Source organism: Larimichthys crocea, chromosome X, assembly GCF_000972845.2.
Source record: "Larimichthys crocea isolate SSNF chromosome X, L_crocea_2.0, whole genome shotgun sequence".
NCBI lineage: Eukaryota > Metazoa > Chordata > Actinopteri > Sciaenidae > Larimichthys > Larimichthys crocea.
Window position 1 is genome coordinate 13,473,082 of NC_040020.1, and position 14,241 is coordinate 13,487,322.

Below are 14,241 nucleotides of genomic sequence, written 5' to 3' on the forward strand. Positions count from 1 at the left end.
TTGCAAAGTTATGTCTGTGCAAGTGAAACCCGCTGTCAAATATCCTTGAAGCTAACGTTTATCTCAGAATCTATATTCGTAACAAGCCTCATAAATGAACATAAGCATATGAACTTTGGGAATAACGGGCGTTGAACATGAACCTTTATTTTGACATGGATACAGACTTATGTTTTGAGAGGGCATGTGATCTAGAGGAAACATTTTCAGGTTTCCATACAGAAAATGAAACAGTATTCACTCAGCCTCTGTGCATGAAAGTATCTGAACGTCATTACAGTGAATGATTTGCCACTACATCCCATTCTTGATTGTATTTTTTCCATCATGAGGTAATTTTTTGTGACAAAACAACTTTTTCTACCTAATGTATTTCTAGCTTTGCATTCAACTTTTTTTTTGTGTCAGAGACTGCTGAGGAAGGCGCGCTAGCGGTTTGTATGTAAAGGATTAATTTATACTTTTTTCATAGAGAAATCATGAGACAACCACTGATGTGCAGAACTTTGTAATGTTTACCACTTAACGTCTAGCATTTCAGGGCATCACAGGTCAAGGCGCCTTTCTTTGATGTGTGTTTTCTTAATGATGAAACGTGGGGCGGGGGGTCAGTAACTTAAATGTTCATGGGAACAGAATCCACTATTTGTCTTCTCTCAGTTTGTACATAGGACGTGTTCATTGAAATTTATGTACAGTCTTTTTGTAATAAACAGCTCAGTGAAACAATGAACAGAAGTGTGTGTTCTGTGTGTCATTGCAGAAAATGTGAAATACAAATAAATATGAGTACACGTCTGAGAATAAATAAAAGTTTCTTCTAATGTATCATATTCACTGCTGCATGTTTGCGTGTTCCTTAAACAAAAAGCGGGAGCCAGGTTAGACATATGTCCAGATGTGTGTGCAATGGAAGCTAAACGGGCTAAATTCAGACTAGCTGTTGTTAAACCTGATACACAGATGTGTCTCAAACTTGTGTGTGTCCAGGAGGAGGAGGAGGGATGAAGTCAGGCGGTGGCTCGTGTGGATAGCTGTCAACGTTGGATTTGTCTGTAAAGACAATCAAATAGGAATTACACTCAGAGATGTATGTTTGACTGACAAGTAAACTTCTGATCTATGTTTCTGCTTTCCTACAGTTGTCTTCATTGCCTGTTGTTTGTCTTAAAGGACCAGTGCATAGGATTGCAGCCTCCGCGCTTCACCCTCTCCTTCCTCGCATGAAGGAGAAACTAGAGCTTGGTTTAGAAACTAGTTTGTTTGTTCTGGCCTGCGGTAAAATCATGGCAGTTCGGTGGACTGGAAGAGGACCCTTAACATTTGTAGATCTAAAAGTTTCATTTTAAGGTAACAACGATTCTTATTCTTAGGTGACTATACACTAATGGAAATCTAGTTTAATTTAGAAAATATGGTATAGTGTAGAACCATATTCTGTAAATGTCACACACTGGAAAATTCTCATATTCTTATGTTTTACTTTCAGGTCCAGTTCTGATTTAGAAAAAAATGGTTGATTGAGTGTTTGAGGTTGAGGAGTCTGGGTAGAAATTATCATAATCCTGCAGGAGTCACTGCAGTCTGCAGGAATCCCACACAAATCGTGCTAAACTTTGAGTCTTGCTTTTGCAAGTCAAGGTTTAGGTCCACTGTTTAATCTTTATATATATATATACGGTCCCTGTTCTAATGTGTAGACTTACCTTTGTATGCAGCTAAGTGGAGAGTTTGCGAACTGGAGGCTGTCTTCATCGCAGCCTGGTAGTTCTTATACAGGACAGTCCCATACTGAACACACAGACAGAGGACACATAACTTGTTTAACACTTTGCCAGTGATGAAATGTCTTTAGCTACTATTACCGTTCATGATATTCACAAATTTGAAGAGAATTAGATTAGCTGCTCACATTGAAGTGTTTTGTGTTACAGTGTTGAATCTGACCTTGGCTGTTCTGATGGAATTGGTCCAAAGCAACAGTGTGTGTTGATCGTCACAGCACAGGAACTTGATGTAGTGCGACTCTTTCTGGATGCAGGGATGCTGGGAGGGAGAACACACTCTGATGATTAAGCATTTCACTTCCGTAATGTTGGGGGACTTTAGAAAGACATTTTCAAAACGGTGGTGAAAACTGATGCAATGCAGACTGAGGTACACTGACTTTTACTGCCTACTATTGGTCAAACTCCAGAAACAACACTTCCCATAATGCAATTTTGAAAGATGTAGGCTTTTACCAGAGAGGCAGTGCTACCAAAATGCCCACATCATCTTTCAAACTGCACAGGCCCAGGTTTGAACATGGCCTTTCTGTTACAACATGTGGGATGTCCCGAGATAACCCTGATGGCATAACAGTGGCATCATTGGGGTTCTTTTCTTTCAGACATTATATGTTAGTTTTCACAGGTTGGGTGTTACTTCACGAGGAATAAACTGAACTCAGTGTTCCTCTTTTTAATACAAAAGCTGCATTTTGGCTGCCACTTGGTTTGTCTCTGTAGCACACATAAGAGCCAGCAGAGGGCAGCACACACCAATCTGTTACTGCACTGATCATGTAACTACAAGACTACTACTTAATGTTTTAGTTTGTGTCTTGATTTATTCATTTAATGAATCCTCGATGTAGCTATGATTGTTTAGTTACAGTTACTGCAACTGACACTATATTTAGTTAGGATTAGGATAAACTGGGTTATTAAATTGTTTTGTTCTGGACTTCATGGTTCAACATTGAGAGGAGGTTAAAATAGTCACTGCACTCACAGGTTGCCAACATTACTCACTCTTTTTGTACCTGCTTGTATCTGTTGCAGTGTAGGAGTGTAGTTGTGGAGGGTCATATTGATGCCTTCCTCTCTGTGTTTGGTGCAACCAAACTCTTATGCAGTACGGTAAGTGGATATGGAATCATTTGATAGCACAGTTCAGCACATTGTTCCACTTTCTGTTCAGGCTGGCCTCAGGCCTGCATTAAAATGTGACATTTAATAAAAGAACGCTGCAAACTCTGCATTGGCCATCCTGTGTGGTATGTATTATGTGTATTTTTTGACATATTTCAGAAGTCTCCCGAGAGCTTGGAACAGCTTTATTTAAACATACACATCTGTGTGGAGCTGTGGAAAGACTATTTTGATCTCAGACAAACTGCATAAATTAGCCGGTGTGTAAATCAGTGAAATCAGCCACTGTGGAGTCTCATCAGAGAACAGTGATGTTGCAGAAACACAGAAACTCTGATGCAGAGTTCAATTTTAGCGCAGGGTGACGATAAAGAACCATGAAAGAACTTTTACAGCTCTCCAAAGATTGTTTATGTTTATGTTGGAGAAGACTAAATCAGAGAACTAAAGCAGAAAAATAAAAACACAGATGTTGAGTTTTTAAAGAGGAAAAAAGTTAGCAGTCCCACTCATCCTTCCCTGAAATCCAAGCTGCATGTTATTTATTGATGCATTAAGTCACACTGGTGGGATTGTGTTGTTTAACGGGATGCAGATTCAAATATTATAAATGTGGGAATCCTTGAAGTGGTTAAACAATCTGTATTAGAAACATGCACCGTCTTCTCGTGAGTATGTCGCATAAATGTGCTCTGTGATCTTTACCTCATTAGACCTTTGAGTTTACCTTCAGTATGAAGCAGAAGTTGGTGGGCGCTCTGTATTTCTGTTTGTAGTTGTTGGTGGTGTAGATGTTGACTTTTTCAAAATGGATGAAGCAGGCCAGATCACTGGAAGACTGCCGGGCAGAGAGAGAGAGAAAAAAAAAAGCAATTAATCACACTGACAGGTAGAAATCCTGTATGTGGACCGCATTTATTGCATTATAAGTTTGGACTAATTTAGGTGTTTCTATTTGATAATACGTTTCAGATTATCCTGCTAATGTGTCGTACACAGTGGAGCTCTTGGACGGGAAACAGTGGAAAATACATATTGGCAGTGAAATTTAAGAGGTAACATAAACTGAAGTAGTCTAAATGCTTTTCATCATTTCATCTTGAAGCTGTGGCTGTTTTTTTTTTGTTTTTGGTATATTGCGTAGAAGAGACGCATTTTCTCAATCGCATTGTATGGTAGGTATTAAAAAATGAAGACACGTCAAAGAAAACAGGCCAGCATTCCTTCCATTTTTGACTCGAACCAGAAACACATCACATTCACACGTTAAACCACACTGACAAAGTAACTTGTTGCTCCAAGGTTTAGCTTAGGTGACCTCTCTGCTCTCTTCCTTTTCCATCTCCCACCTTTTCTCCACGTCCACGCCTCCATTATTCTCTTCTCCGCGCAGTAGCTTTTGTGTCTTGTATGTCATGTTGTACTGTAGTTACAAGTGGGTCCATTTCAGACTTTTGTAGGACATCAGTTACGCTCTGTTTCTGTCTGATGTTGGATATTTCTGTTTCCCCTTTCTAATGAACTATGATCTTTTCGCTTCATCCATGTGTCTTTGGCCTTAGATGCTTCCTACAGCTCTTATGTTTACGATTTGCACATCTGCCACGCACAGTTTCCCCTCCATCTACTTCTCCCTCTTGGATGGGCGGCGTTTTTCTGCTCTGTCTCAGTGACAGACCGACATGTTTCTCTTTAACAGCGGCAAGGCCTGGATTCACACTGTCCATCTTCATTTCTGCAGCTCCTACTCTTGCATCTCTGCCTCTGCTTCGCCCTGACCTCTCAGATGAAAGACGTCATAGACTTCACTCGTCTTATTCTTTCAGAAATGCTGCCATACTTGTCTCAATACTTTTTGTTTCTTTTCATTTTCTTCTTAACTGGACAGTTAAGCCTGCATGAACTTAACACCATCTGTCATCATCCAGTATTTATGCTAGAGATGCAGTGTCCTTGCCAGAGCCCGCCAGAACTTTAACAGCCATGTGTGGTATCAGTAGTGTCAGTGTGTGGCACCATTATCAAGGTAATGGTGCCAAAACCACTGCATCAACCACAACCCAGTATCAACCATGTTCACTGTCATGACAGCAGCCCGCCAGAGTTTTCTCCAGGCTGTGTGTGGGAAGCGGTGTCACCCACACAGGTTGATTATAATCTATTGCCTGTGTTGTTCAAAAAATTCATTTGGGCTGCCAAACCTTTGTCTTTCCTTTGGGTACATAGTAGATGCCGGAGGCTCTGAGCATGAAATAACGAGGTTTCCACACTTTTTTCCCGTCCTCCTTTAGGTACAGCGTGCCCTCGAGGTCAGGAACAATCACAGTGGAACCCTCAAAATGCTCCTGCATGGTCAGAGGACAAAGAGTATACGCAAAAACTGAAATTATCCCAGGATCATAAAAATAAAGTAGTAAAGATTCAGGGTTTAAGTTCATCAATAATAGTCAAAAAAATCTGAATAAATGTTTAGAAACACAAGATCATGATGACAAACAAATAAACCTCCCTCTGCTCATTTCTGCTTCACTTCCTGCCTTTTTCTTGCCAGTTTTGATTGTCTGCTCTCATCAGTTTCGCCTGTTCCTGTTTAGTTTTCACCTGTGTCTTGTTATCCTGTCCTCACTATTGTATCAGTTTATTTATATCAGTTGTGTAAGTTTATTCTAGTTGCTATGTTCCTGTCTTGCCTTTCAGTTTTGTTTTCAAGCTTCAGTAACCTGGACCTGAACCTGCCTACTTGCCTGTCTGTTACCCATCTACCTACCCACCTATAAGATATTCAAATAAAACATTAAAGACATCTAGCGTACCTGGCTCGGTTCCCAGTCTACTAGAAACCAGCCTTCACCTCAGCCTACCTTCGGGTTGATTAAGGCCCAGGGTTGTGAACCTGCAGTCTTCCTCTGCTGAGCTGGCTAGCCCACTACCTGCTCATTCTCTTCCTATCTGTCCTGAGCCGACTAACACATGACCAGCCTGTCCAGATCCAGTATGGACTGTTTAAGGAGCCACCCGACATCCAGTAGTCACCTTTTCCCCCCATGGGGCTAAATTGTCATCAGACAATAGATGATGGGTTCCAAGATTGAGGTTTTCTAACTTCGTAAGAGGTAAATGAGTCAAGAAAATTAGTGCAGGTGGAGCTAAATAATGTGACCAGCTCTTTTGTACCCATACCAGCAGGCCTCACACACATGCCAAATCTTCTGTAACAAAATTTTGCCACCTAACCCACATCATCTGTAAAATAAAGTCCAAAAGGAAACACAGAGCAATACTGTGTAAATTGCTCAATGCACTACTCACTAAGCTGGAACCCAAAGAGATCTGGTGATTATGAGCTACATATTAACTGCATAAATAGGCTATATACTGTCTGGTCTTGGTCTTGTCATGGTCTGCATACACTGGTCTTGCCAGCAGGGGAAGTTTTAATGGGGGCAGAGGTGAAGGCATCTGTCTGACAGTGAGCGGGGTAATGGACCTGATATAATTCCCTGTCAAGCTGCGTTGAGCTGAGGAGGTGGATATAATGGGCCAGAGATCAGATAAACTGGGTAAGGTGACCTGATAAGGTTTGATGCATTACATGTGTAGGATGTTTATAGTTATAGTTATAGTTTATAACTAGTATAACTAGCATTTTCAGTTTGTGTTGTGACACAGAAACTTGACATACTGCTGTAACTGACCTTGAGCAGGAGTTGCTTGGCTTGTTCGTTAATCCCCTTTAAAGATGCTTTCTTCTTTTTCCACATGTAGAACAACTTCAGGGTGACGAGCAAAGTTCACTTTAGTGTTCATCATACTTTGATGAGAAAATGAAATGCATACTCAGTTACACGCTCACACACACCTGAGGTTCTTTGAACATCACATACTTCTGAGGTCTCGACACAAAATAGATTTTGTTTTCGCTGTCTCGAGTCCATGCAGAGAGCGGCTCCACTAAATATTCGTGGTCCTCAAATCCTCTTTCTGAAATGATGACAAAGAAGTACTGAAACATACGGTATGTGCAGCATTGTCTCTTGCCTCTGTATTGTTTATGAATTTTCTTGCACATGCTCACCTGTGAATAATTTGAGTACATGTACTACAACGTGTGTGTGTGTGTGTGTGTGTGTGTGTGTGTGTGTGTGTGTGTGTGTGTGTGTGTGTGGTTGTGCGTGTGTGTGTTCGGCTCACCGATCTGCAGCTCAGGGTTGGTCTCACACAGGGTCCAGTCGATGCTGCAGTCACAATGTGTCTTCTCAAACAGTGTGTCCAAAACCTCTCGGACCGTCTGTCTCTCGTCCACCATCAGTGTCTTGGCGCTGCCATCACTCATCAGAACTTTTACTATCAACTAGGAGAAACAGCAAAGATCAGTCACTTTTAATGTGTAGTGGCATGTTGCGGAAGGACACAGAAAAAAACCTGCTGACCTTACCTTCCTCACTTTGGCTTCTTTCAGTTTCTCCAGAGCCAATTTGATTTTGTCTGCCTTTGTCTGGGGTTTGTGCTGGAAACGAAAAATGAGAAGATAATTAATTTTTTCATGAAATTACAATATAATTTGCATGATTCGTGACAGATTCTAGGTTACCGTATTCAGTTCTCTAGATGATTCAGCATTGTTTGATGGTGGAGGAAGTGCAGTTACAGACTCCTGAGTCACGGCTGATTGTGCAGTTTGATTATCTGTACCGCTGCTGGCCTTTGTGGTTGAATTTGATCCAAGATCAGCTACCAGAGCGTCCAGGTCGTGGTCTTCCAGTTCATTAAGAGACTCTGTAAGGAGATAAGGACTGGTTTAAAGGTTAGAGAAGCTGCTTAGAAACAAACAGTGTTCAACCTTACACAGGCACAACTCACAGGGGATGTGAGAAATGTGAACGAACAAAAAAAAAGCTTGGTTTCAAATGCTGTGTTTAGAAAGCCAGTTCTATTCATTGATGCGTCACCAAAATATACAACCGTGTTTCATTTATCAAGACAACCTCAACGTATCTATTATTGTTTGCACTGTAAAAAATGAACATTTTAAAACATAGTTTTGCCCCTGGGTTTGATCAACTTCATATTGTAATCACTTCAAATATTTATTTTAGAAATATAAATCTGCAGACTCAAATACAGTGCATGTGTGGTGTATGCTAATCAGATAACAGTGTTTCTAACCAACATCATTTGTGAATCACTAAACAATTTATAATAATATATTTATTTTATTTTTTGATAATTATATTTTATAAATTTTATGGTCACATTAGGTTAGTTGCTTGTAACTACAAACAGGACATGGCTCGGTTAGAAGAAACTCAACACCAGCACATCTAAAACTCACTCACAAACACATTTTATGATAACCTGTGAAATCAAAGCAGCTACATATTGATGGACAATGACAGAGGCAAGAAAGAAATATGACTTCATCTGTTTGTATTGAATCAAAGCTGAATATTCTTTTCTCAAACTTGCAAGAAACTAGTTTGTATGTTGGTCCAACTTCAGTTTTCTCTCAATTAATTTAATTATAAAAAACTTTTTGTTTTGTATGAATGTATTTATTTATTTAAATTAAGCCCTAACAAAACCTTATAATCTATATTTGGTATAAATACCAAATATTTTTTTGTGTTTTTACAGTTGTGCCACAAACATCCACTTATCCTTCCCCGACCAGATCTCCACCTGGTTTCATGAGGTTGGTATGCCCTTCTGGCACAAGAAAAAGCAGTCACTTGGCTCACTCCCCACCTCCCAAAAGGAATCTTATCACTTGAAAAACTGCCTCATGTCTCCCCCCTCTTGTATCCTTCTTCTTCACACTTACATTCAGGGCAGTGTGACTCTGCTTAGTAGTCAACATCTCAAAATTGAAGCTTTATTTACCATTCTTCCTTCGGATAAGGAGCGCCATCGTCTGAACGAGCACCTACCATTTAAGTCTGTGAAGCCAATGGAGAAGGTGCTCTTTCTCTGTGAGGCAGGAACCACATCTGGTGCGTCTGCCGCAGACACTAAACTCTGCAACAAAATAATGTGATAGATGAACAACATCCATCATCACTGTCTCTTTTATACCCATAAATGCCAGTTTATATTGTGAGAAATGAAATACAGTTTCATTTAAATACATTTTACACAGAAGTCATGTATCTGACAGGAGTTAAAGTTTGTAGTTTCAGATAACACTTGTAATCAAAGAGTAGCCCTAAAAAAAAAGTTGGCCATATGTGTCCTTGAACTTCTCAGAACTGTTGTTTAATTATGTTACACAAGCCTGTTATTTATCAGTGACTTTGTTTCCCCGCTCTTTATCATGTTCTGTTTTCAAGCTGTATCAATAATAGGAAACACATTGCACGCAGCTCATTGTATGCATAGCCAATACATCATATGTCATTAAGAAAAACTGCTTTGTCAAAACCGTGATGGTGCAGTCTGCTTTCCTTTTTAAGAACAAGCTGTATACACCCACACTCTGGTGAATCTGTGTTAAAGAATATCACAAAGGAAAGGGCTGCGATGCAAACTGATGCAAACATTTTAATCATTAACATAAGTATCCACAGGCACAATCATATTCTATAAACAAGCTAGGCAGACTGCCAGGCTGTACACAAAATGATGCCTGCGAGCATGCAGCTCAATCCTAATGTCTGTATCTGAAAACACATGTTGTAATGCTGGAGCTGGTGCCTAAATGACACCTTGGAGCTCCATAAGTCAGGGATAAAAAAAATAAATAAATAAATACTCCTTTTTGTCTTCTGGCTCCGAGGCAGAGAATGGACCCAATCAAGGCAATAAGTGGAATCACTTTAAATCCTTTTGTTTCTCTGACTCTGAAAGGATCATTGCTTTAATCAAAATGCTTTTCTTGCTAACTCTGGTAATAGTCTGTGGAGTAGTGTTTGTCACTGTGATGGCTTTCCAAAAGGACCCATGCCAAAGTCACATATAGAGCCTTTTTTCTGGTATGTTTGATGTAATGTTTAAGATTGATCCCATTCTGGGGGTGTCGTTTAGTTCAGTTGGTAGAACAGCCGCCCACTCTATTAAATAAAGCTCAAAAATGCCCAAATCAAAAAAAAAGAAGAAAAAAAAGATTGATCTCATTCTCGGGGCTGCACTCATTTGCTTACACTGAGAAATCTGAGATAGAGTATAATGAATTGCACCTCAGGGTGAGGTTGCATCAGAAGTGTGTAATGTTTTTCTTGGCGGGCCGCAGTTATATGATGAGCAGCTTATGTGTGCTTATGGGAAACTGCAGCGATCACCCACGGTTCAATCCAGATGTGATGAATTCACATCTCAGTGTCACCTTACATATTTCTGTCTGATACTCCGTTTCAAAACAAAGACTGTCATGCGTTGTCAGATAATGTGCAGATTAGTGGGGTAAACATCAAGTGATTCGTCTGATTCACTTCTCGTAACCTGTTCCTACTTCAAAAGCGCTGATTGGAACGTTCGGCGGGTGAGTGTGAGAGTCTCCGCTCATCTGGTCATGTTTTGAGAAAGAATGCAGCCAGAGATGATTTGATATCACACTGTTGTTTCTCACAGCCCCAGATGAAATTTACTAAAAATGTATTTTTAGCCATGTTAGCAGCGTGGCAAAAATATGAATGGCAATAGCACTTGGTTGGTCCACCACCTTCGTGCAGACCGTAATATCTCAACAACTATTGGATGGGTTGCCAAGATTGGAGGATACATTTTACTGACTTTAGTGATCCACTGAATTTTTCTTTATCACTGTCAGAAGGTCAAGGTTGGTTTTAGTACAGTCCAATACTGTACCTTGAGTTGACTCCAGTTTATTATGTATTGCACATACTGCACAATTCCAGAAACAGATTTTACTTCATATGCTTGAAGTAAGTTTTTCATAGACCATCATCCATCATGAACAACTCCGCTCACCTTCTGCATGAGACTGTGGAGCAACAGACTGATACTCCCACCATGTAAGAAGGAGCTCTACCACAGGTCCTTCATTCCAACAGCTGTCAGACTCTGACACCAGCATGACTTCATGACTTTCTTCAGCATAACCTTTTTATTTATGAGTAATTTCTTATCAACCTTGTGTATTTGAGCTGCTAAAACGAGTGAATTTCCCCAGTGTGGGATCATTAAAGTCTTTTCTTGTTTTGTCTTATCTTAAAAATACTCATAATTAGCAAACCTTAGCAAGTAACAGGCTAAACTATGATGGTAAAATATGGTAAACATTACAACATGTTAGCATTGTCATTGTGAGCAAGTTAGAAGCTCACAGCGTTACAACTCACCTGAGAGAGATGATCCATCTCTCCGAGCAGGTCACTGAACATGGCATCTATGTCGTCCATCTGAGAATTGAAGAACAAAACATGTAAGATTTTAGCAACAGCACAGAGATCAAACACACGGTGGGAATTAGAGACTTTAGAATTACAGCAGTGGCATCAGGAAGTGACTTTAGGGTAATTTCAGTTCAGCTTAAATTCAGTTTCAACCAGCAACAGTTCATGAGTAGTTTGAAATGTTGGGAAAAACTCTATAGAAAGTCCTGCATGAATCCACCACCACACATTTTTGTGGTGTGAAAATACAAACACTCTTGGACACATGCAGGCACATATACACAGTTTGGATATGTCTGTCATAGCCGCAAAAACAGATTAACTATATGCACAGAATTCTTAGTCACTCAACCAATAAAAAAACAGAAATGCAATCTCTATTTCCAAATAAAGTCACAAGCAATACGATGTATAAAATGGTTTCCATGCTGCTCTGGTAGTAAAGTCACATGAGCTGTTTTTATCACCGTCCAGCAAACAAATGATCCTAATCTTCCAACTGTGGAGTGAGCTGATTAGAGAATACTGAGCTAAGTTCACTGAACATGACTGAAAACCTTATCTGCATTATCCACATTGCACTCACAGTGCATACAAATAAATAATGATAAGTAATTTTCACAAAAAGTTGTCTGCTTCCTTAGTCCGGAAAACCCCACATGAGGAGATGATGAGCAGTGCGCCGGTGGCAGGTCAGCTTAATTCACTAAATGATCTGCTCAAGCATCCCATTCTTTGTGTTAATAAGCGATCATTTCTGAAAAAGAGGGCTTCATCGAGATCAAAGGTTTTCATCAGGAAAAGACTTTGTGGAACTCAGCGTCTGGGTTTGTCCATATGGAGGCGGCATCTTTCCAGCTTTAGGGTCAAAAATACATCTCGCATGTGGAGTGCCTTAAAAAGCAAACGGAAGAATGAGCTGTCTGTTTCTTGCCAACTCTTTGAGACAGTTGCTATGCGCAGTTATCATTAACGATAGATATTAATACACTGTGAAGCCACAGCAGCATGCATAGAAGCTAGAAACAGTACATATAGACACAGCTAATGTTGAGGTGCGACTGGGGGCAGGATTTTAATATAGCAAGTTTCTTGTCAGCATGTTAACTTAACACTATCTTATCACTATAACTGTACATAGATACAGTATAAAGTACATTTTCTGTTTGTATGGCACCCCTAGATACAGCTTCACTGTAACCATGTTAAAATAAATATTGCCTACTGTATGTTCAAACTTTATGCGTACTGTCTGTCTCTCATCGTGTGCTAATAACTTCTCACCTCTGGCGTTGATTATATTTTATGAAATCACATTTTGCATTGAACACACTGTTTTCATTCTTTTCTGCGTCTCATTAAGTTGTTGTTTTTTGTCTCAAAGCTTAATTCTGTAATTCATTAACTATGTTCTACTTCACATTATAGTGTACAGTTTGCCTTCTGCACAGCGAATGCTGGGAAAGGCTCCAACCGCCTGCGACCCTAAAAACAACTAAATCTGTATTCAAGCAGCTGTAGTCAGCTGTATGCACATTTAAGTCTCTGAAGTCATTTCCTATTTCCTTGTTTAACCTCTGTTAACAATTTTTTTTTGGGGGGGGGCACATGCTGTAAAGATGAACAACACTGACATTTTATCACCATCATCTGGTATGGCGAACAGGTTAGCATCGAGCAGATATTTGCTATTTGAGTCATGTGTCTGGTCACCTCACCAATGTAAGTATTCACTCTCTTTTTTGGTCTCCTCCAACTCATGATGGAATGAACTGTTTAATGAGCTGCTGATAGCTCCACACTACGCTTCAACTAGTTGTTAACTGTCAGCCATTTGGAATCTGGCAGGTAGTGTACTCACACAACATATAAACAAGACATACTGGGTCGCCTCATGAGAAAGAGTGAAGAAATTCTTAGAGGTGAAAATAAGGGTGAGTCTAAATATGTGAAGAGCACAGCACACATGCGTTTGGCTTTGTTTAGCTCCACGCTGATATATTTTAGACATACAAAATGCATATTGTGTCCTGTTTATAGTAACTCATATGTGTTGTTTAAGACATTTTTAAATTTAGAGGCCCCGTCCGGCATTTTATTGCTGTCTGCACCACTTGTTCTTCTACATACACATATAGAGTATATGTATACATGTATATACATGCACACACACATACAGCCTATGTGTATATATACAAATAGAAAGACATACAGCATACGGTCCTGCCTGTGCTGTTCAGTCTCATTCCGTGTTTATGCCGAATGGTAAACAGACCATCCATTAAATTGTAATGAGGTAGAAGGGGAAGAGTGGAGAGCATGGTAGTGACCTAAGTATTGTTTCCACATGAAAGTGAGATCTTTAGCTCGAGAAAGTGAACTGTGACCTGTCTGGACTTCTGCCTTACATATGTGGAAGCCAATTCTTACTTCTTTTTCTGTAACTTGCTCACATAGGTGTATCAGTTTCCAGTAAATAGTTACTGGCACTTGTCAGTGATACTGTATTTGAAGTCAGCATGGGCTTATCAAAGCATGCATTGCAAAAAACACATTTTTACATGTTTATGAATTGCATGCTCTCATCAGGCATGTCGGGTTGTTGCTGCCGTCTCTCACTGTGGTCTCACACATCAGCAGAACAAGGAACCACTAGGAGACAAACAGGCAGGCTAAGAGGCCGAGGAGCCAAACTCTGGATCCAAAAAGCGATTTATTGAGACTTATATGCATGAAAGGAATCAGAAAGAAATGCCTGCTGACAGTAAACCAATATGTTTTCTCTTTACTTGTGGTCAACAGCTTCTTACTGTTTTGTAATTAGTTGCACAACCATCCACTGGCTGCTCTGAGAGGACATGTGTTCTAAACAAAGCTGATGTGGATGCTGAAATATTTAACTGTTCAAGAGACGAACAGAAAATATATACATATATGCAGAGTGTGTGTGTGTGTGTGTGTGTGTGTATATATATATA

At 39.9% G+C, this 14,241-nt stretch overlaps 1 protein-coding gene across 1 annotated transcript in view; it reads right to left on the reverse strand.

Moving 5' to 3' along the window:
• Window positions 1–127: 127 nt before the first annotated feature.
• LOC104934154 (amyloid beta A4 precursor protein-binding family B member 1-interacting protein) overlaps window positions 128–14,241 on the reverse strand; it is a 16,122-nt gene continuing 2,008 nt past the window's right edge. Inside the window, exons 2-13 of the mRNA XM_019259037.2 lie at window positions 11,210–11,269; window positions 8,843–8,930; window positions 7,507–7,691; window positions 7,351–7,422; window positions 7,107–7,266; window positions 6,775–6,896; window positions 6,611–6,685; window positions 5,117–5,260; window positions 3,643–3,753; window positions 1,948–2,046; window positions 1,707–1,791; window positions 128–1,053 (exon numbers count right to left, since the gene is read on the reverse strand). Coding sequence (XP_019114582.2) covers window positions 971–1,053; window positions 1,707–1,791; window positions 1,948–2,046; window positions 3,643–3,753; window positions 5,117–5,260; window positions 6,611–6,685; window positions 6,775–6,896; window positions 7,107–7,266; window positions 7,351–7,422; window positions 7,507–7,691; window positions 8,843–8,930; window positions 11,210–11,269 — 1,284 coding nt within the window. The 3' untranslated portion in view covers window positions 128–970. The remainder of the gene's footprint in view (window positions 1,054–1,706; window positions 1,792–1,947; window positions 2,047–3,642; window positions 3,754–5,116; window positions 5,261–6,610; window positions 6,686–6,774; window positions 6,897–7,106; window positions 7,267–7,350; window positions 7,423–7,506; window positions 7,692–8,842; window positions 8,931–11,209; window positions 11,270–14,241) is intronic.